The sequence below is a fragment of the Elgaria multicarinata genome, chromosome 8 (assembly GCF_023053635.1).
Source record: "Elgaria multicarinata webbii isolate HBS135686 ecotype San Diego chromosome 8, rElgMul1.1.pri, whole genome shotgun sequence".
Classification (NCBI taxonomy): domain Eukaryota; kingdom Metazoa; phylum Chordata; class Lepidosauria; order Squamata; family Anguidae; genus Elgaria; species Elgaria multicarinata.
The window spans coordinates 47,581,929-47,602,261 of record NC_086178.1 but is presented as its reverse complement, the minus strand read 5'-3'; the positions used below and the strand labels follow the sequence as shown (position 1 = coordinate 47,602,261).

The following is a 20,333-nucleotide window of genomic DNA, read 5'->3' as shown; positions in this document are numbered from 1 at the left end:
AAAGAGGAGAGCTTCCTGTATCCATGGATGCTCCCCACAGGATTAAATCGGGTTCTTAATCAGGTGGAGAGGGTCCATGGACACAGGAGGCTCTCCCCTTCAGACTGTTCACTGGATGCAACAATGGAGAAGGGCGAGGCTGAAGCACTCCCTCTCATCGTGTGTTGATTGAATAGGGCCGTTATGTTTAAGAATTTAATCAACTTGCCATTTAAGATTCTACTGGATGTTATCTATGTTCTTCTATGAGAGTCAGGCCAATTGGTTGCATTCTGTTTTTTAAAAAAAATTCTTGTATTTTAATGTGTTATTTTAATCAGTTTTAATTGTGTCTCTAAGCTGCCTTGAGTGCTGTCTTTGGGTAGAAAAGCACAAATCCAATAATTAAATAAGTAACTGATGAAGCTCCTTTACTCATTCTTTAATTTGCTCTTACTTAAGCCACTCTTGGGCATGTATTGAAATTGCCAAGAAATGGTTTTTAGCTACTCTGTTAAAATCTTCTGCACAATATTTGCAGATTTAAAAACCTTGTCCTGGGCTAAGAGTTATACTTTTGGGGGGGTTATTTTTGCAGGCATCCTCTTTGAAGTGAAACGTGTGGAACTGCACGACCCTGCTGCTCTCTTCTGTATTTGGGTTATGAGAGACCTCTTCCAGAGCCAGAAAGAAGCAGCAGCAAAGACACATTTACTGCTTTCCAGTTTGGCCAATTCTTCCCAAACACTAGGTGATGTTTCTGCGCTTAGCTTGGCAGAAGTAAGTATACTGGGTCTTCTGTCCATTTAATTCATGTCTTAGGGTGACAGAATAATGGTGAGCAAATAAGAATGCAGCCAGTTGGCTGGTTGGTGTGTGTATGTTTTCCGCAAATAACCTGCTGCTGTTATTCACATGAAGATGGGACGCGGTCCCATATTCCTGGTGGTTGTTTTTAATGCAGATGTTTATCTCATTCAAAAGGCCTAAGGTTCTTCTTGTGTTGTTCTTTTTCGTGGCTGTTGAACTGCCTCTCCTCTTTAATTATTGTACTACATTTATTTTTTTAAAGTAACCTGCACTATCGCACGCATGCACCCACTTCCACAGATACTATGTTTATTTTCAGCTGTTAATTAGTTCTAGCAGAAACTAACTTAGGCTCTGTCCTTCCTTCCATTCATTTGTCTTCCCTGCTCTGCCCACTACTCTGATATGGAAATGAGCCGTTTCTATATCTGCAAATAAAAACACACACACAAATGAGTCTGGAAGCAAAAAGCAAAACATGCCAAACCCATTAACGGGCTCCTGGGAGTGCCCTCAGTATGCTGGTCCATGCTGTACAGGATCAGGCAAAGATCTCTCCACAGCCCATATATACTGGTTGTCACTACCGTAGGGGCAATCCGGCACTGGCGCAACACCAGAGACCATGTAAGAGACCTCTACCTTCCTCCTGAGTGGAAAATGAGCAGGAGCGTGGTGAGAGCAATGATTCTCCTTTGACCCCCTTGTTTTTGTACCAACACAAGGCTCCATCTTGGGAGGACAAAATCCAGACCACCAGAAGGCTGTGCAAACCAGGGAACATAACTGTTACAAGGTAGCTTCTGTGAGCTTCAAAATGACTCCATTTTGAAGCGACTCAAAACCCCACCTACATACTGAGAGCATTCACAGAAGGCCTAGGTCAAGTAATAATTTCCTGATAGACTTCTTCAAATGCATTCCCCAGAGACATTCTGGTTGCTGACTTGGAGCTGAGCAGAAGCAGGGAAAAGCAGCTGGCCCAGCTCAAGGAGGAGCTAGAAAAGTAAGCCAGATTCCCAGGGAGCGAGCGAACAGGGAACGAGCGAACAGGAAGAGCAAACAGGAGTTTGGCAGGGGGAGTTCGGCAGGGGAGGCCAAGGGGGAGGCCTCTAAAAAATAATAATAATAATAATAATAATAATAATAATAATAATAAAAATAAATAAAATAAAAATAAAAAAGAGGTGGGGGAAAAAAGAAAAGCATAAAGAGAAAAAAAACCCCCCCACAAAACCACCACCAAACAAAAGCAAAAAAAAAACCCCAAAAGATTACTTTCCCTTAAGACATCCTCATATAGTTGTGTACCTTCAGAGAGGACACAACAAAGCAAAGGCAATTCTACTATAATCAAAAAGGAAAAAAACAAAAGCAGAAATCGACATTATGGATGGAAAGGAGTCCCTAGAGGTAGTGACCTGCAAAGGGTGTGCAATGTTCGTGTTTCTGCCTGAGCTCAACATGGCGTACACCTGCAACAAGTGCAAGCTGGTGGCACTTTTGGAAGAAAAAGTGAGAGGACTTGAGCAGCGAGTGTCCACCCTCCAAGGAATAAGAGAAGTCGAGGAGTTCTTAGACCGAACGGTGGAACTGCAACAGCAACAAGAAGCACATGAGATTGAAGAACAACAGCCAGCTGAAGCAGAAGTGGAGTATGCTGAGGGGAGGAAAGCCAATGAAGAGGAAACTCCCTGGAAAAGAGTGACAGTTAGAAGAGGAATTAGAGGGCGTTCTGCACCAGTGGAGCCATTGCAGTTAAGCAACCGCTTTCAGCTTCTGGAGAATGAGACTGAAGGACAGTTTGCAGAGGAAGAAGTACAGGAGGCACCATGCAACAGTGACCAAGAGACAGAAGGTAGGTCAACCAAGAAGAAGCAAAGAGTAGTCGTTGTGGGAGACTCCCTGCTGCGTGGGATTGAAACCCAAGTATGTCGTGAAGACCCATGGACTCGCCAGGTGTGCTGTCTCCCTGGAGCACAGATTAGAGATGTGACTGAAGGGTTACCGAAGCTCATAAAGCCCACGGACACATACCCCTTTCTTCTCATCCATGTGGGAACAAATGATGTCGCCAAGCAGAGCTACAAAGAAATCATTTCAGACTTTGAAGTTCTGGGAAGGAAACTGAAGAACTTTGGGGCCCAGGTAGTTTTCTCATCCATCCTCCCGGTTCTTGGAAGAGGATTAGAAAGGGAAAGAAAAATACTCCGGATGAACGACTGGCTTCGAAAGTGGTGCCGTCGTGAGAGTTTTGGATTCTGGGACCACGGGCTACGCTACTTGGAACATGGACTGCTGGCAAGGGATGGGTTGCACCTCACAAGGGCTGGAAAGAATGAGTTCGGCCACAGCATGAAGAACTTCATCAGGAGGGCTTTAAACTGAATCTTGCGGGGGTGGGAGACGTAAATTTTGAGGCAACAATGGATGAAGGCCAATGCACCACAGTACAGAGAACAGCTCCAACAGAGTCCCAAAATAGTGTCTGCAACAAGGTAGGAACAAAGCCAGACTATAAAACACATGGTCTTCGATGTCTATATACTAATGCCCAGAGCATGGGAAACAAACAGAATGAACTTGAACTCTTATTACATGAAGGCAAATACGACTTGATAGGTATAACTGAAACTTGGTGGGATGACTCCCATGACTGGAATATAGCAATTGAAGGATATAACTTGTTCAAAAAGAACAGAAGAAATAGAAAGGGAGGTGGAGTTGCACTATATGTTAAAAATACCTATCCCTGCACAGAAATACAGGCGGATGAGATTGGGAGCCCCGTCGAGAGCGTCTGGATTAAAATAAATGGGGCTAGGAATAAAAAGAATATGATAATCGGAGTCTACTACCGACCACCCAATCAAGGAGAAGACGAGGACGAAACTTTTGAGAAACAAATTGCCAGTGTTTCAAGGAAATGTGATGTAGTAGTGATGGGGGACTTCAATTACCCTGATATCTGTTGGGAGACCATTACTGCCAAAAGCGGCCCTTCCAAGAAATTCCTGACATGTATGGGTGATAACTTTCTCCTACAGAAAGTGGTGGAAGGAACTAGAGGGTCAGCAATCCTTGACTTGTTATTGACCAATAGGGATGACTTAGTGGATAAAGTGGCAGTTACGGGAACTCTGGGGGAAAGTGACCACGTCATACTTGAATTCTTGATTATGAAGGAGACAAAAGTCGAGCGTAGCCATACACGTACTCTGGATTTTAGGAAAGCTGATTTTAATAAACTCAGAACTATAATAAGTAAGGTCCTGTGGCAAGGGAGCCTAAAAAGAAAAGGAGTGCAGGATGGGTGGGAGTATCTAAAAAATGAAATTTTAAAGGCACAGTTACAAACAATTCCAACAAGGAGAAAAGATAGAAGACAACAGAGGAAACCAATGTGGCTCCACAAAAAGCTTATTGATGAACTGAAAACAAAAAGGGATACATATAGGAAGTGGAAGGAAGGCCAGGCTACAAAAGAAGAGTACAGACAAGTGGCGCAGAAGTGCCGAAATGGCGTCAGGAAGGCTAAAGCTGTGAATGAGCTGAGATTAGCGAGGGATGCTAAAAGCAATAAAAAGGCTTTCTTCAGATACGTGAGTAGTAAAAGACAGAGGAAAGAAATGGTGGTTCAACTGCTTAATGAGGATGGCAAATTGATAACAGACGACAAACAAAAGGCTGAAGTGCTCAATTCCTACTTTGCCTCGGTCTTCTCCCAAAAGCGGATCTATGACCCCCCTGGAAAAAGTGAAGCAGAAGTTGAGGGGGCAGGATTGCAGTTTGAGATTGATAAACAAATGGTCAAAGAACATCTAATTTCCTTGAATGAGTTCAAATCCCCAGGGCCCGATGAACTGCATCCAAGAGTAATGAAGGAGCTAGCGGAAGAACTCTCAGAACCTTTGTCTATTATCTTTGCAAAATCATGGAAGACGGGTGAGGTGCCGGACGACTGGAGGAGGGCTAACGTTGTCCCTATCTTCAAAAAGGGCAAAAAGGAGGAACCTGGGAACTACAGACCAGTCAGCCTGACATCCATCCCTGGGAAAATTCTGGAGCAGATTATAAAGAAGTCAATCTGTAAACACCTTGAAATCAATGCAGTGATTACTAGAAGCCAACATGGATTTGTCAGGAACAAATCCTGTCAGACTAATTTGATCTCATTTTTTGATAGGATAACCTCCCTTGTGGACTGTGGGAATGCTGTGGATGTCATATATCTTGACTTCAGCAAAGCTTTTGACAAAGTACCACATGACATTCTGATTAACAAACTAGCTAAAAGTGGGCTAGATGGAACAACTATTAGGTGGATCCACAGTTGGCTACAGAATCGGACTCAAAGAGTACTTATCAATGGAACCTTCTCAAACTGGGGAGAGGCAACGAGTGGGGTGCCGCAGGGCTCAGTCCTGGGCCCAGTGCTCTTCAACATTTTTATTAATGATTTGGACGAGGAGGTGCAGGGAACGCTGATCAAATTTGCAGATGACACCAAATTGGGTGGGATAGCTAATACCCTGGAAGACAGAAACAAACTTCAAAGTGATCTTGATAGGCTGGAGTGCTGGGCTGAAAACAACAGAATGAAATTTAATAGGGATAAATGCCAAGTTCTACATTTAGGGAATAGAAACCAAATGCACAGTTACAAGATGGGGGACACTTGGCTCAGCAATACTACAAATGAGAAAGATCTTGGAATTGTTGTAGATCACAAGCTGAACATGAGCCAACAGTGCGATATGGCTGCAAGAAAGGCAAATGCTATTTTGGGCTGCATTAATAGAAGTATAGCTTCCAAATCACGTGAGGTACTGGTTCCTCTCTATTCGGCCCTGGTTAGTCCTCATCTAGAGTATTGCGTCCAGTTCTGGGCTCCACAATTCAAGAAGGACGCAGACAAGCTGGAGCGTGTTCAGAAGAGGGCAACGAGGATGATCAGAGGTCTAGAAACAAAGCCCTATGAAGAGAGACTGAAAGAACTGGGCATGTTTAGCCTGGAGAAGAGAAGATTTGAGGTGAGACATGATAGCACTCTTCAAATACTTGAAGGTTGTCACGCAGAGAAGGGCCAGGATCTCTTCTCGATTCTCCCAGAATGCAGGACACGGAATAACGGGCTCAAGTTAAAGGAAGCCAGATTCCGGCTGGACATCAGGAAAAACTTCCTGACTGTTAGAGCAGTGCGACAGTGGAATCAGCTACCTAGGGAGGTTGTGGGCTCTCCCACACTAGAGGCCTTCAAGAGGCAGCTGGACAACCATCTGTCAGGGATGCTTTAGGGTGGATTCCTGCATTGAGCAGGGGGTTGGACTCGATGGCCTTGTAGGCCCCTTCCAACTCTGCTATTCTATGATTCTATGATTCTATGAAAGGTAGGGGTAAAACTAAGCAGAATATGAATGCTGGATGACAAGAGTTTTATCTGGCCATAGACATGCTAATGTAGCCCTGTTGCTGAACTCCAGGCTGCATCAAGTACAGCCATCATCCCAAATCACCCTCTTTTGTTCCCATAGCAAGTAGATCTTTAGATAAGATCACACACACACAAAAACCTCAAGTTAGGGGGAAGAAAGAGGCTAGCTCTCTCTCTTTAGAACCAGAAAACACAGAGCATACTACACATCCAGCTTGTGAGAGCAAGCTGCCATGAGTGAGTGCTTTGCCTGGCTGTATTCTTTTCCTCTTCACCTAAGACCAAGAGTTGCAACGCTCCCCAGTTCTGGTCTACAGGAAAGGGCTGCAGCCCAAGGAAAGGTATACTGCCTTTAAAGATCCCCTCTACTCTTTCCCCTGCTGTCTGTGTGTGTATGCTCTTAAGTTTCAAAAAGTCTATTTTTCAGACTTGAAACTGCTTTTAAGCTTCTACTTGCTCAGCTAATTTCCCCAAAACTAGCTTGTGCCTTTGTATTTGTTTCAACTTCAATAAATGTGCCATTGTGGCGTTATCCCCTTCAGTGCTGTAAGTTTCTTGAATAAGAATCGCCTTACTTAGCCACAGACGCTCTATTGCCAATGTCAAAAGATTCCTTATAAGTGGATGTAAGTCTTATTAGAACGTGTGCAAGTTTGTACATGGGTCTAATGAGAGCACATCACGTAACATAACATTAGGGTTAATTTATACAAAATATTAAGCAAGCTGTAATTAAATGAGTTGACCAGTTATTACAGCAAAATGGAGGCAGATATTTCCTAATGTAGAGCATGTGAGGATGATTTTTATATATTTTTTCTCCTTCAGAATGTACTTTTCTCTATCAAATGTATTAGTACACACTCCCCACTTCTCCAAGCATCATAATTTTCGCTTTTCTGGGTTTGGTTCCCTTTGTAAGGCATGTTAATGGGACAATTTCGTAATTGTGTTTTAAACTGTTGGGTGTTTTACTGTGGTTTTAATTTTTGTGAACCGCCCAGAGAGCTTCGGCTATTGGGCGGTATAAAAATGTAATAAATAAATAAATAAATAAAATAAAATGTAAGGCATTTTTGTAATATTTGGATTTCTTTACAAATATACAATTGAGAACTCCTACTGAGCAGCACATCTATGGCTCCACATCAGATCCCCAGAGCAGCCACCCCTCAAAGTGGCCTTCTAGAGCTCAAAGCTACCTCTCTCATCTCATCCTCACCGATTCATTTTTTCATACACACACACACACACACACACACACACACACACACACACACACGTGTGTGTCTGTTTATATATATTGTGTGTATACATTAGATCTGCTTCCATTCATTATATACACACATTATATATACATTATATCTCTCTCACACCCACCCACACAGACATATTTATACATATTCTCTGTGTGTGTGTCTGTACGTATATTACACCATCCTAAGCTAGGAGAAAGAAAGATAGGCACCCTACTTAATGATTTCCTCCATTCCCAACACCCAGTGACATTCTAGCTCAGCGTTCTGCAACTTGGTGCCCCCCAGATGTGTTTGACAACACAATGTTGGGAATTGCAGTCAACACATCTGGAGAGCACCCAGTTCGAGAAGCCTGCTCTAGCTATTTCCTGGCTATTCTGACCAGTTAACAAGGAATCTCCCTAACCTAAAGAATGATGCCTAGGACTGGCTGGCAAATTTGGCCAGTGTTGGAATTGCCAAGTTGCTGGCTCTGGTATGTTTGGTCACACTGGAGCAAGTTTGCCAAAACTGGAAATTTGTTTTAGATTATCTAGGTTTTTAAAATCATGTAATTATTAGTTCTAATGAGCAACCTGTTGGGTAATAAGGGTTAAATGTAAGAATTAATTTGAATTTATTCTAAATATATATTTGTTGTTGTTTATTCGTTCAGTCGTTTCTGACTCTTCGTGACTTCATGGACCAGCCCACGCCAGAGCTTTCTGTTGGCTGTTGCCACCCCTAGCTCCCCCAAGGTCAAGTCTGTCACCTCCAGAATATCATCCATCCATCTTGCCCTTGGTCGGCCCCTCTTCCTTTTACCTTCCACTTTCCCTAGCATCAGCCTCTTCTCCAGGGTATCCTGTCTTCTCATTATGTGGCCAAAGTACTTTAGTTTTGCCTTTCATACCATTCCCTCAAGTGAGCAGTCTGGCTTTATTTCCTGGAGTATGGACTGGTTTGATCTTCTTGCAGTCCAAGGCACTCTCAGAATTTTCCTCCAACACCACAGTTCAAAAGCATCTATCTTCCTTCGCTCAGCTTTCCTTATGGTCCAGCTCTCGCAGCCATAGGTTACTACGGGGAATACCATTGCTTTAACTATGCGGACCTTTGTTGTCAGTGTGGTGTCTCTGCTCTTAACTATTTTATCAAGATTTGTCATTGCTCTCCTCCCAAGAAGTAAACGTCTTCTGATTTCCTGGCTGCAGTCAGCGTAAATATATATGTGGGTGCAAATAAAAAAATAATCCACAAATGGAAGACTGGCTTAAATTACCTGCACAGTAATATATGGGGGGATTACAGGTTTTAATACCTTCCTGTCTGTGTGTCTTCCTTGTTTTGCTACCTCTTTTGATTATACACACGTTGATTAAGTTACTCAGATTTTGTAGTGCGTCTCTGTCTGTTCCTTTTTGCTGCAGTTGATCAAGCCAACACCCTTGCTTGAGAATTCACGAAAAGCTGAAGAATTAGAAAGACTGAGGGCTTGTGAGGGAGACTACGGAAAGAAATATGACACTCTCGCGCTCGTAGGCAAAGGAGCTTTTGGATTTGTCTGGACAGCCAAGTGCAAGAAGGATCAGAAGGAGGTGAAAGACCAAAACCTTACTTCTCAAATACTTTCTTAATGTATCACTCATTGATAGTCTTTTTGATTTTGAAATAAAGTGTCTGCAGTTTCCAAAAACATTCAAGTTTCTTCATTTTAAAGTTCAGTTAGGAACATAGTTATTGATGAGTATAATTTAATGCTCCTGTCAAATTATGTTTCTTGGCATTATGCTTTTTATTGGTGATTTGTATATTGTGCACTCTAAAGAGATTATGTTCAGGATAATTTCTTAATATCTGTTACAACTCTAGATGAATGTGAATGTAATTGGTATGTTAGAGGTGTCAATTCATCTCCTTTTCTGCATGCAGAGAACAGGAATCTCAGCCTTTTCTCCTTCCCAATAAGACATCTGCATACTTTAGTTGCCAGGGGACATGGCTGCTGCTTTAGGCGACATACCTAGGGCTGTATAGTGCCTAGGTAATATTCCAGTATCAGAGTCAGTAAGCCTATGTACATCAGTTGCTGGGGAACATGGGGGAGAGGGTGCTGTTGCACCTGGTGTCTTGCTTGTGGGTTCTGGGTTGACAGCTGGTTGGCCACTGTGTGGACAGAGTGCTGAACTAGATGGATCCTTGGTCTGACCCAGCATGTCTCTTCTTATGTTCTTAATATTCTTCAGGCTGCCTGGCAGGCTCTGCCCTATTCTGGCAGCAAAATCCTCTGAAGGGAGAGGTGGCACAATCCTTTTCATGGAGGAAAGGATATCAATGGCTACTAGTCATGATAGCTATAAGGAACACAAAAGGGAGGGTGGTATTGGTTTCATGTCCTATGATGCTAGCCACCGTGCAAACAGAATTCTGGACTAGATAGGCCTTTGGTCTGATTCAGCATGGCTCCCTTCTTATGTCCTCGCCTGAGATGAACAGTAGTGGGCAGAAGATAGATCTGGATCTCTGGTAGATTTTAGAATCATAGAAGTGTTGAGTTGGAAGGACCCTATAAGGCCATCGAGTCCAACTCCCTGCTCAATGCAGGAATCCACTTTAAAGCATACCTGACAGATGGCTGTCCAGCAGAATCTTGAATGCCTCTAGTGTGGGAGAGCCCACAACCTCCCTAGGTAACTGGTTCCATTGTCGTACTGCTTTAACAGTCAGGAAGTTTTTCCTGATACCCAGACAGAATCTGGCTTCCTGTAACTTGAGCCCATTTTTCCGTATCCTGCACTGTCTAAGTGATTTGCAGTAGATCAAGGATTTCTGAGTCCCATTTGTTTGACAATAGTAACAACAAAGAGGAAGAAAGCTGGTGTGGAAGTAGGATTTATAGGAGTAGATTTATATGTGGAATGACTGAGCTCCATGCTAGCACAGTAAAGAAATTTCTCAGGCATCCTCTTTCCTAATTCTAAGGATATGACTGTCCTCTTGAGCCATTATTGTAAATTGGGTTTTAGTTGATGGACTTTGGGTTCCTAGTAAAAAAAAAAGTACATCTCAGAAGCTTGAAATCTGCCCACCTCTAGGGCAGGAAGATGTTGATCTGCATGTTCAGTAGAAATAAAACAGCAATAGCACAGAAGGACAGAAAACCTTATATTTCTTCTCCATGAGCCCTGTGGAAATGGATGCATTCCTGTGTGTAGTGGAGTTGTTAATCTGATTTGTCTGTTACCAGTTAATGCCTGGGATTAGCACCTGTTTGGAACAGGCTTAAATTGATCTGTAATGGGAATTGCTCAGGCTGCCTATTGCAACAAACTGTTTTAAGCTGGAGTACTTGGATATAAGGGGATCAGCTGTGTTGGAGTCAGTAGGATATATAGTCCAATCCTCTCTAGCTGCGGGGCAGTGGAATAATTTGCTGCAGCTTTCAGTTTGTCTTTTTGTTTCTTTTTTGGCTAGTCAGAAACGCATGTGAGCACATATGCGCGTTGATTAAAACACAGCACTTAATGGAATCGTGATGTAATGGCAATGTTAGATCAAGATTCCATTATGCCCTGTGATTTAATCCATGGACGTGTGTCTTGGAAAACAATAAAAGGGACGGGGGAGAGGAACAAAATTCAAATTGCAGCAAGCTACATGTGCAGTAATCTGAACAAAGATTAAAAAGGTTAAAAAATGGAAGTTGGGGGGGGCTTGTTGATGCAATGATGCCACTGCAAAACAAGGTTGGGCAGTTTGGAACCTTAAAATCTTGGGAGAAATGTAGAAGGGAAGAGCTTCATAAGTGTTCCTGGTAACATCCTGTGGGTGGGTGTGGGGGGAGGGGCGAATGGGGCATAACGGCTCTCCCCTCCCATACTTGTCATGAAAAGCCCACAGACTATAATACATAGATCATTTGTAGCTTGTGGGCCTCTAAAAATTACCCCTTAGAATAATGTGTACTGTTGCACATCCACTGTATTTAAGTTGGGGAGAAAACACCAGTAATGGCAGCTGTTGCCCCGGTGTTTGTTTCAGGGAGTTTAATAACGTCTTCACCAATGCTGAGACTCTTAAGCTAAATACTTTGAGCTGCTGTCTCTCTGCAGTAGCTCATAGTGATCAGGTTATTCATTGGCTTAAACCTAGATAATCTGATGTAACTGAATTGTGAAATGGAAACCTGAAACTGAAATGGGTATTAGTATAGTTTGCTTTTCAACTATCTCTAAAACCCCTCCCTCCAATTTCTAATTTATCCCACTAAACAGCTTAGAGGAGGAAGAAATGCAAGTGTACCCAGAGCAAATCTTCAGTATGTGAAAGCAGAAATGTTTGTCCACAGCTATTTAAACAAAGCAGCTATAAAATATGCACATATTTGGGCTGTCAAATATACAGTTGAAACACAATCTTTTAACATCCATCTGCTCTGATCTTAATTCATCTGTTTTTAAAAGTAGCTTTCCTGTCCCAGTTTTGCCTGCTTAATATTTTTTATCCCTTTGCTTTGTATCATTCACAGGCTGTAGTGAAATTCATTTGGAGAGAGAGGGTATTAGACTACTGCTGGGTAGAAGATCCTGAACTGGGGACAATCACTCAGGAGATTGCAATTCTGAGAAAGCTTCAACACCCCAATATTATTAAGGTATAGTTCACTGAGGTGTAGTTCCTGCTCAATCTGTAAAGTGAGTTCCCTTTATGTTTGGATGTTGGAGCAAGAATTAGTTTTATTTGGCATTAGCAGTAGAAAGTATAATTGGATGGCAGCGATTTGCCATATATGACGATCACTACAAGTTTTTATCTGGTGTCGATAGCTGTCCATACAGTAAGGCCCATGCAACAGAAGTAATATATCTCAGATGTTAAGATTCCCCCTTAGTTTCCATTGTTCCTGATTATCTGGATCCTTTTTAGTCAGGGTTCAGGCCAGGGTTTTGCACAGAAACAGCCTTTGTTACCCTGTATGATGACTTGTGTCAGGAGGAAGACGGGGGTACGTGACCCTGTTGATTCTCTTTTACAGCTTGGCAGCTTTTGATACCATCAACCACGATATCCTTTTGGGATGACTATCTGAGGTGGGAGTGGGGGTGTGTGTGTTACTGCATTGCAGTGGTTCTGCTCCTCATTGGATGGATAGCTCTTGAAGGTGGTGCTTGGTGAATACTGCCTTGTGGATTTTCCAGAATGGAGTTCCACAGGGGTCAATTTTGTCGTCCATGCTATTTAACATCAACATGAAACAGTTGAGTGCAGTTGTCCAGAGTTCTGGAGCATGTTAGCATCAGTATGCTGATGACATACACCTCTGTTTCTCCTTTTCATCTTCATAAGGTGAGGCTGTGATGTGCTAGATAGGTGTCTGGTTGTGACTATTTATTTATCTATTTATTTATTGTATTTTTATACCGCCCAATAGCCGAAGCTCTCTGGGCGGTTCACAAAAATTAAAACCATGAAGAACATAATAAAACAGCCAACAATTTAAAAACACAAATACAAAATACAGTATAAAAAGCACAACCAGGATAAAACAACGCAGCAGAAGTTGATATAAGATTAAAATACAGAATTAAAACAGTAAAATTTAAATGTAAGTTAAAATTAGTTGTTAAAATACTGAGAGAATAAAAAGTGATAGTTCACAGATGCTGTTATTGGGTAGTTCTGACTGGATGGAGGGTTTCATTCTGTTCTGGATGGGCTTGCACTCCCTTGAAGGAGCAGGTTCGTAGCTTGGGGTTCTCCTAGAATCATCTTCGGCACTTGAGGCTCAAGTGGCCTCAGTGGAACTGAGTGCTCTCTACCAGTTTCTGTTGGTGACCCAGCTGTTCCCCTATCTGGACAAGAATAACCTGGCTTCAGTAGTCTATGCTTTGGTAACCTCCAAATTAGCTTACTACAATGCACTCAATATGAGGCTGCCCTTGAAGCTGCAGCTTGTGCAAAATGTGGTGGCCAGATTGATAGTGGGGATCAGAAGATATGAGTATATAACACCAATTCTGGCTGCCTGTATGTTTCCGAGTCCAATTCAAGGTCCTGGTTTTGACCTTTAAAACCTTACATGGTTTGGGACCACAATACTTGATGGAGCGCCTCTTCCAGTATGAAGCTATGTGTATACTACAATCAATATCTGATGCCCTTCTCCAAGTTCCTCTTCTAAGGGAGGTTCAGAGGATGGGAACAAGGAAAGTGGTCCCCCGACCCCGACTGTGGAATGCTCTCCAAGTGAGGTATTTCTAATGCCAGCAGTGACCCGATTCACACATCACAGTGGGAAATTGTGGCTTAATTAACCCAGGATTTCTGAGGATGTGTGTTGTGCATGAGCCACTTCGTTTTCATAAACAGCCTACAAATACCCCATTCGAAGGTTGCTCAGTGTGACAACCAATGCCAGACACTCTAGGTTGTTGTTGTTGTTGTTGTTGTTGTTATTATTATTATTATTATTATTATTATTATTTATTTATATAGCACCATCAATGTACATGGTGTTGTACAGAGTAAAACAGTAAATAGCAAGACTCTGCCGCATAGGCTATGGGTTAAATAATCCAGAGTTATGTACAGCACCATGAAAACTTGATGGCGCTATATAAATAAATATTATTATTAATAATAATAATAATAATAAAGTTAACTACAATTTGTTGTTAGCTTAATTCTTGGTTGTTTAACCCAAAAAACAAAGCCATGATTTGGCGCCATGATGTGTGAACTGGACCATGGTCACCTTTTTGATAGCAGGTTAAGATTTTCTTCTATTCCCAGGCATTTGATGACATATGGTGGAGTTTTTTAGTAGGTCCTGGCAGTTTTATTATGAATTGTTTTTAACTTCTTTTCAAACTGTTATAAATTTTTGAATGTTAATAAATAATAAATAATGTTTTATTACATTGTGAATAGCTTTTATTATATTGTGAATAGCTTTGGCTATTGGTTGGTATAGAAATGTAAGAATGAATTAAATGAATCTTCTTGTTAGTTCTTGATTAGGGGATTATTAGGGGATGTCATACCTACATTAATTCTCCTAAAATGTAAGATCAAAATGTCTCAACAATTATCTAAGGGTTATAATATAGCTGGGTCATTTCATTTCTTCTTTATGGAGGGATAAAGTGGAATACAGAATTTGTGACGTTCTTTTGAGAATCAGTCACATGGCACTCTTTGTCACTAGGTACTAGATGTATTTGAGAATCGGCAGTTCTTCCAGCTAGTGATGGAGAAGCATGGACCAGGCCTGGATCTCTTCACTTTCATTGATAGTCAGCCTGATTTGGATGAGCCTTTGGCAAGCTACATATTCAGACAGGTGAGATTTAGTGGAAATGAAATCTGCAAAGAGATACTTGAAAGAAATGGATCTGCACATTCTTAGCTGATAAGGTAATGGGAAAAGCTCTCCTGATGCAAAATAGCCATGGAGAATTATGGTTTGAATTTTGACCCATGGTGGTGCAAATGGTTAAAGCCTCCCCCCCTTCCCTGGATGTGGGGGCCCTGTAACTACTGTTTACTTTAAAAAGAAAATGATGCCGTTACTAATTGTGACAACATATGTAAATCTGTTTTTGGCCATGTTCACCATGCATTTATCAGCAATGCTTGGTAACATTTAGGGAGAAAAAAGAAGTAACTTAGTGGTAGGCAATGAAACAGCAGCTTAGTTTAGACAACACATTAGTCAATGCAGTGTGAAAACTGCACTCAGCGGTTGAGTTTTTAGGAGGTACCCCCCCCACAAACACAACATGTTCTAATTCCCCCATTGTGTGTCTGTGGGCTACTGCAGAGTTGAGTAAAATTCAACTGCTTTTAAATTATATATTGTTTTAACTTGGTTCATGGTTTAATTTGTTTTTAACTGTGCATTTTGATTGTTTTATACTGTATGCTTTTATCTGTACGCCGCCCTGAGATCTTAATGATATAGGGCGGGATACAAATGTTTTAAATAATAAAATAATAATAATTGCGATGTTTAATTAACAGTTCCTCCACCTTCTTTCCTCCCCCGGGTCTCCCAGTGGCATACCATCAGCCATTGCTGCAAAAAACCAATCCCAGGAGCTCTCCTAGAGCGGCACTTGCTCCTTTCGCTGCTCTTGCCAGGGAACTCTGTAGTCAGTGGGAAAAGTTAACTCAACGCAACAGAAAACTCCACTGAGCTCGCCATACAACATGCAACGGTTGTGCAGGAATTCTCCTTTGCACAGCGTGCATATTCACCATGGAGTGTTTTCCCCAAAAAAACCATGTCCACCATGGCGTGGAGTTTTCCCGCCTGAGAACTGCATGTGATGGTGGCTCATCCCCCCCCCCCCCCATAGAGAGAGAGAGAGAGAGAGAGAAATTGCCAAATGAACATGGGTATTATAAGATTTGATTATTCCTCATAAAGAACAGAGGTACTTTAGCATCCACTTTTTTTCTTGTAGAAGTGTTTATATGCATATGTTAAGTTTCAATCTTATACCCACTTATCTGGGACTAAGCTCCATTGAAATCAATGAGACCTATTTCTGAACAGACATGTATACTAGTGCATTGTGAGTTGCCGAAATCTAAGCCTGTGATGAACTACTATTCCTTCCCAAATTTTGTAAATAGTGCTTCTAATAAGATATAATATGGCACTTGCCTTTTGGGCTGTAGCATTGCAATACCGGCTCACTTTCAGTTTGTACTATAGAACTCTCAGGAAGGGAATTCGTCATTGTCGTCATCATCACCATCAGTTTATTTGTATACTGCTTTTTGATGGTAAATCACTTTGCCCTCAGCAACAAACCTTAAACTCCTCCTAAGCACTGAGGGTCTCTAGATAAATTGCAGCAGCAGGAGCAACCTTTGTAGCTGGGTTAGTCAGGATCTCACCCTTTCGTGCAGCTAGATGGTCTCCGCAAGTAGGCTGGACCCAAACCATGTAGGGCTTTAAAGGTGATAACCAACACTTTATACGTCTCCCAGAAACTAATTGGCAGCCAGTGAAGAGATTTTAAAACTGGTGTAATGTGGTCACCCCTAGGTGTACTGGTGACCAGTCTGGCTGCCATATTTTGAACTAGTTGAAGTTTCTGTGTAGAGCGCATTACAGAAGTCGAGCCTTGAAGTTACCAGCGCGTGCACTACCATCTTTAGGTCTTCCGAATCTAGGAAGGGGCGCAGCTGGCGTATCAGCCGAAGCTGATAGTAGGCACTCCTGGCCGTCGCATCTATCTGGGCTGTCATTTGAAGCGACGGATCCAGAAACACCCCCAAGCTGCGAACACAGTCTTTCAGGGGGAGTGTAACCCCATCCAGTACTGGTTGGCACACCTCCAAACCCAGGTTATGGCTTTTGACAGCAAACACCTCCGTCTTGTCTGGATTCAGCTTCAGTTTGTTTTTCCTCATCCAGCCCATTACCGCCTCCAAGCATTCATTCAGAGGAGACACGCTATCACTTATTATCACCCCAGCTTACTTCATAGGATTGTTGTAAGGATAAAATGGCAGGCAGGGGTGATATAGGTCACTCAGAGCTCCTTGGAGAAATGACTGGATAAAAAAAATGAAATAAATATTCTGCCCAATTACTATAAATAACAGTTTTTATATCTTCTTAACTAATAAAATATCTTTTAAAATCAAAACGCTGAAAGAAATTTTCTAGGCATTATAAATTACTGTTTTTCAAGCTACAATTAGTGAATAAGTAAATTACCTGCAATGGTGCCCATTCTGATTTCTGGTCCTGTCTGATCTCTGGCCAGCTGGTGTCTGCCGTGGGCTATCTCCGTTGTAGGAATATCCTGCACAGAGATATCAAGGATGAGAACATCATAATCGCTGAAGATTTCACTATCAAGCTGATAGACTTTGGCTCGGCTGCTTACCTGGAACCTGGCAAGCTGTTCTATACCTTTTGTGGAACAATTGAGTACTGCTCGCCAGAAGTGCTCTCAGGCAATCCGTATGTATGAGTTTGAAATAAAACTTCTATGCCTTTACAACAATATTTTGGGTTGTTGAGGGCAGGGCCTATAGAACAAACCCAAGAATGAAGTACAGAAAGAGTGGGAGAGTTCAGATCTTCCTATCTTGGATTAATAAGTGTGTGTACAACCAGTGGGCTGACAAACTAGGATACTTCCATTAACTAGAGTATCCTGGTTTAGTTTATGGATAATATTCTTGGAATGAACCAAGATATTAAGTCATGGTTTGAAGTTGGCATAATATCCTGGCTCGTTCCAGAGGTCTTAACTATAATTTCCTGGTTCAGATAAAATGGAGAATTAATTAATGAGAGACTCCCTGGTGTATTTGCTTGCTTGTGCAAAAGGAAAAGCAAAGGGTCTGCATGCTTAATAAGCTAAGATATGGCCATCCAAAACCGATCAGTATCTTCTTTATTGTCATCTCCTAACTCCTTTTGAGGCCTCCATGATCATTGACAGATGTGGTTTCTTTTGTTTGCATTAGTCTTTTACTTGAATGTTGGGGGAGCATTATGGACTTGAACTAGGTATTCCTCCACAGGTATCAGGGACCAGAACTGGAGATGTGGTCACTTGGCATTACCCTTTATACCCTCATCTTTGGAGAAAATCCTTTTTCTGAGCTGGAAGAAACCATGGATGCTGTACTAAAGCCTCCTTACAGTGTGTCAGATGGTGGGTATTTTGCTAAAGAATTATAAATGCAAAGGAGACGAGAGAGGCCATAGGCTAGGTTTTCTGGGCAAGACAACTTGAGCTTGGTAGAGGGACTTGCACCTCATCTGCACCATCTAAGGTGTGTACTTGGCAGGTGGTGGTAAAGCTTGGCTCTACTTCATTTTAATAGCCAAGTAGAAGCTGTCCTTGGAGAAGAAAGTAATTACATAAGAAAGAAGCTGTGTGTGTGTGTGTGTGAGAAAAGCTTTTGAAATGAGATGAGTGGATGTTGAATTTCATATTGTTCAAGTTGATGAACTTGTACTAACTCTGCTTAATGTAACTAGAACAATTGACAGGTAAGCTGGAGGCCAATCCAAAAGCTACTGACGTTTTTCCTCCTTGCTCTCCTCAGACCTGATGGATCTTCTGTCTGGGCTCTTGCAGCCTTTTCCAGAGGATCGCACAACTCTAGAAAAAGTAGTGAAGGATGCTTGGGTGACGCAACCTGTGAACCTGGCTAACTACACATGGGAGGAAGTATTTGCCACTGGCAAGACAGGTATGAGGACACGGTTCTGAAACCTACTTTCAAAGTTTTCTTTGAATTTCTAAATAAGCATGAACTACAAGGAACCCTATAAAAGGAATGATTTCCCATTCAACATAGTTGTTCATTTCAAATAGATCTGTATGGCTGTTGGACAGTGCAGGCCTGTGCATGTCTATTCATAAGTAAATCTGACTGTGTTCTGTGGGGCTTTAGATAAGAACTGAAGGAGCTGTGCTGGATCAGATCAGAGACCTATGTAGGCTAGAATTCTATTCCCACAGTGGCCAACCAGATTCCTATGGGAAGCCCATAAGCAGGATGTGAATGCAGCAGCACTCATATGCTATTACAGGATTTCAGCATTAATCTGGGGCTTTGCTGTTGAAGTATGTAATGGCTGCTGAACAATATTTGTGGTTCAATATTTATTAACCTTCTATTTCCTTTTTACATAGAAAGCAAAATGCATTCTGCTGGCTGCAGTCATGGAGGCATCTGGGCAGTTCCAAGCCTGGAGAGTGAACAGAGTTTTCATGATGATGCCATTTATCATGAGCTGGCTAATTCCAAGCCAGCTGGAGCTACCACTTCTGCGGAGCAAGAACCATCAACCTCTTTTCATATTCAGGACTAGTGAAATCTGTACTTGTGACACCTTGCGTTTCCTTAGGCGCTAAAAAAAATTACTATAAGGACATGAATTTTGATGTACTTACTGGTTATGTGCTGTAGAGTAGTGGGATCACACAGTTCACTTTGCCCTCACATCTACAGACTTTCTAGACTCTCACATGTGTACATCTTGATTTTCATAGTGCCTATTTGCAAAAAATCCAATATACATAGGCTCAAGCTGCAGGATAGATATCCTACTAAAAATCCAGGAATCAACCACATGATTCAAACCTGCATATTGGATTTTTTGTCTACAGGCACTATGCAAATCACACACACACGCATACACACACACACACACACATTTGGCAGCCCTGGAGACTAGATAGCAGGCATTCACAATGGACAGGGCAGCTAATCACAATCCGACTTCACTACCATGCATAGCTAGTAAGTTCATCTGAGTTAGCCATAAATGTTAATTTGGTTGTAATTACTGATCACAACAGAAGCCTTCATTGTCAGAGTAGCTTAGATTTACGAACTGATTTTAGGTAATTCCAATTAGTGTCTTAGATGTAGTTGTTTCACACTTCAGGCAAGTTTGGATCTTTTTGGAATGGAGGCCAGAAGCAGTGTCCTTTCGTGCCTTTCTTCTCACTGGAATTTGGGGCGTGTACGCTGGGTTGTTCTTTTTTCCTTTTCCTTTTAAAGATAACTGTGATTTAACTATGTGTTGGTGAAACTGACATCTGACTATTGCTGTTCCTAGGAAGGATTTCCTGTGACTTTAAATCCCTCCTGTTGCAGAAGATCATCCTACCATTTGAGACTGATTCATAGACATTTATAGCTAAGAAAATGATCAGCTTGAGCCTAAAACATTTCTTGGCTTCTCGGGTGAACCTGCTTCTGAGAAGTCCACATATTTTATAGCTGGTAGTTCTAAATGTGAGGTCCATATTCCTCTGCCTATCAAGAGAAAAGAAACTTTTTCTAAACAGATACGTTTTATTCAGTGATTGCACTTGAAA

The 20,333-nt window shown here is 41.8% G+C and overlaps 1 protein-coding gene across 1 annotated transcript in view; it reads left to right on the top strand.

Annotated features, from left to right (window-relative positions):
* PASK (PAS domain containing serine/threonine kinase) overlaps positions 1-19,573 on the top strand; it is a 37,481-nt gene extending 17,908 nt beyond the window's left edge. The window contains exons 11-18 of the mRNA XM_063131518.1: positions 578-759; positions 8,892-9,059; positions 11,990-12,115; positions 14,669-14,803; positions 17,247-17,446; positions 18,016-18,149; positions 18,547-18,693; positions 19,140-19,573. Of these exons, the coding sequence (XP_062987588.1) occupies positions 578-759; positions 8,892-9,059; positions 11,990-12,115; positions 14,669-14,803; positions 17,247-17,446; positions 18,016-18,149; positions 18,547-18,693; positions 19,140-19,318 (1,271 nt within the window). The 3' untranslated portion in view covers positions 19,319-19,573. The remainder of the gene's footprint in view (positions 1-577; positions 760-8,891; positions 9,060-11,989; positions 12,116-14,668; positions 14,804-17,246; positions 17,447-18,015; positions 18,150-18,546; positions 18,694-19,139) is intronic.
* Positions 19,574-20,333: the final 760 nt, after the last annotated feature.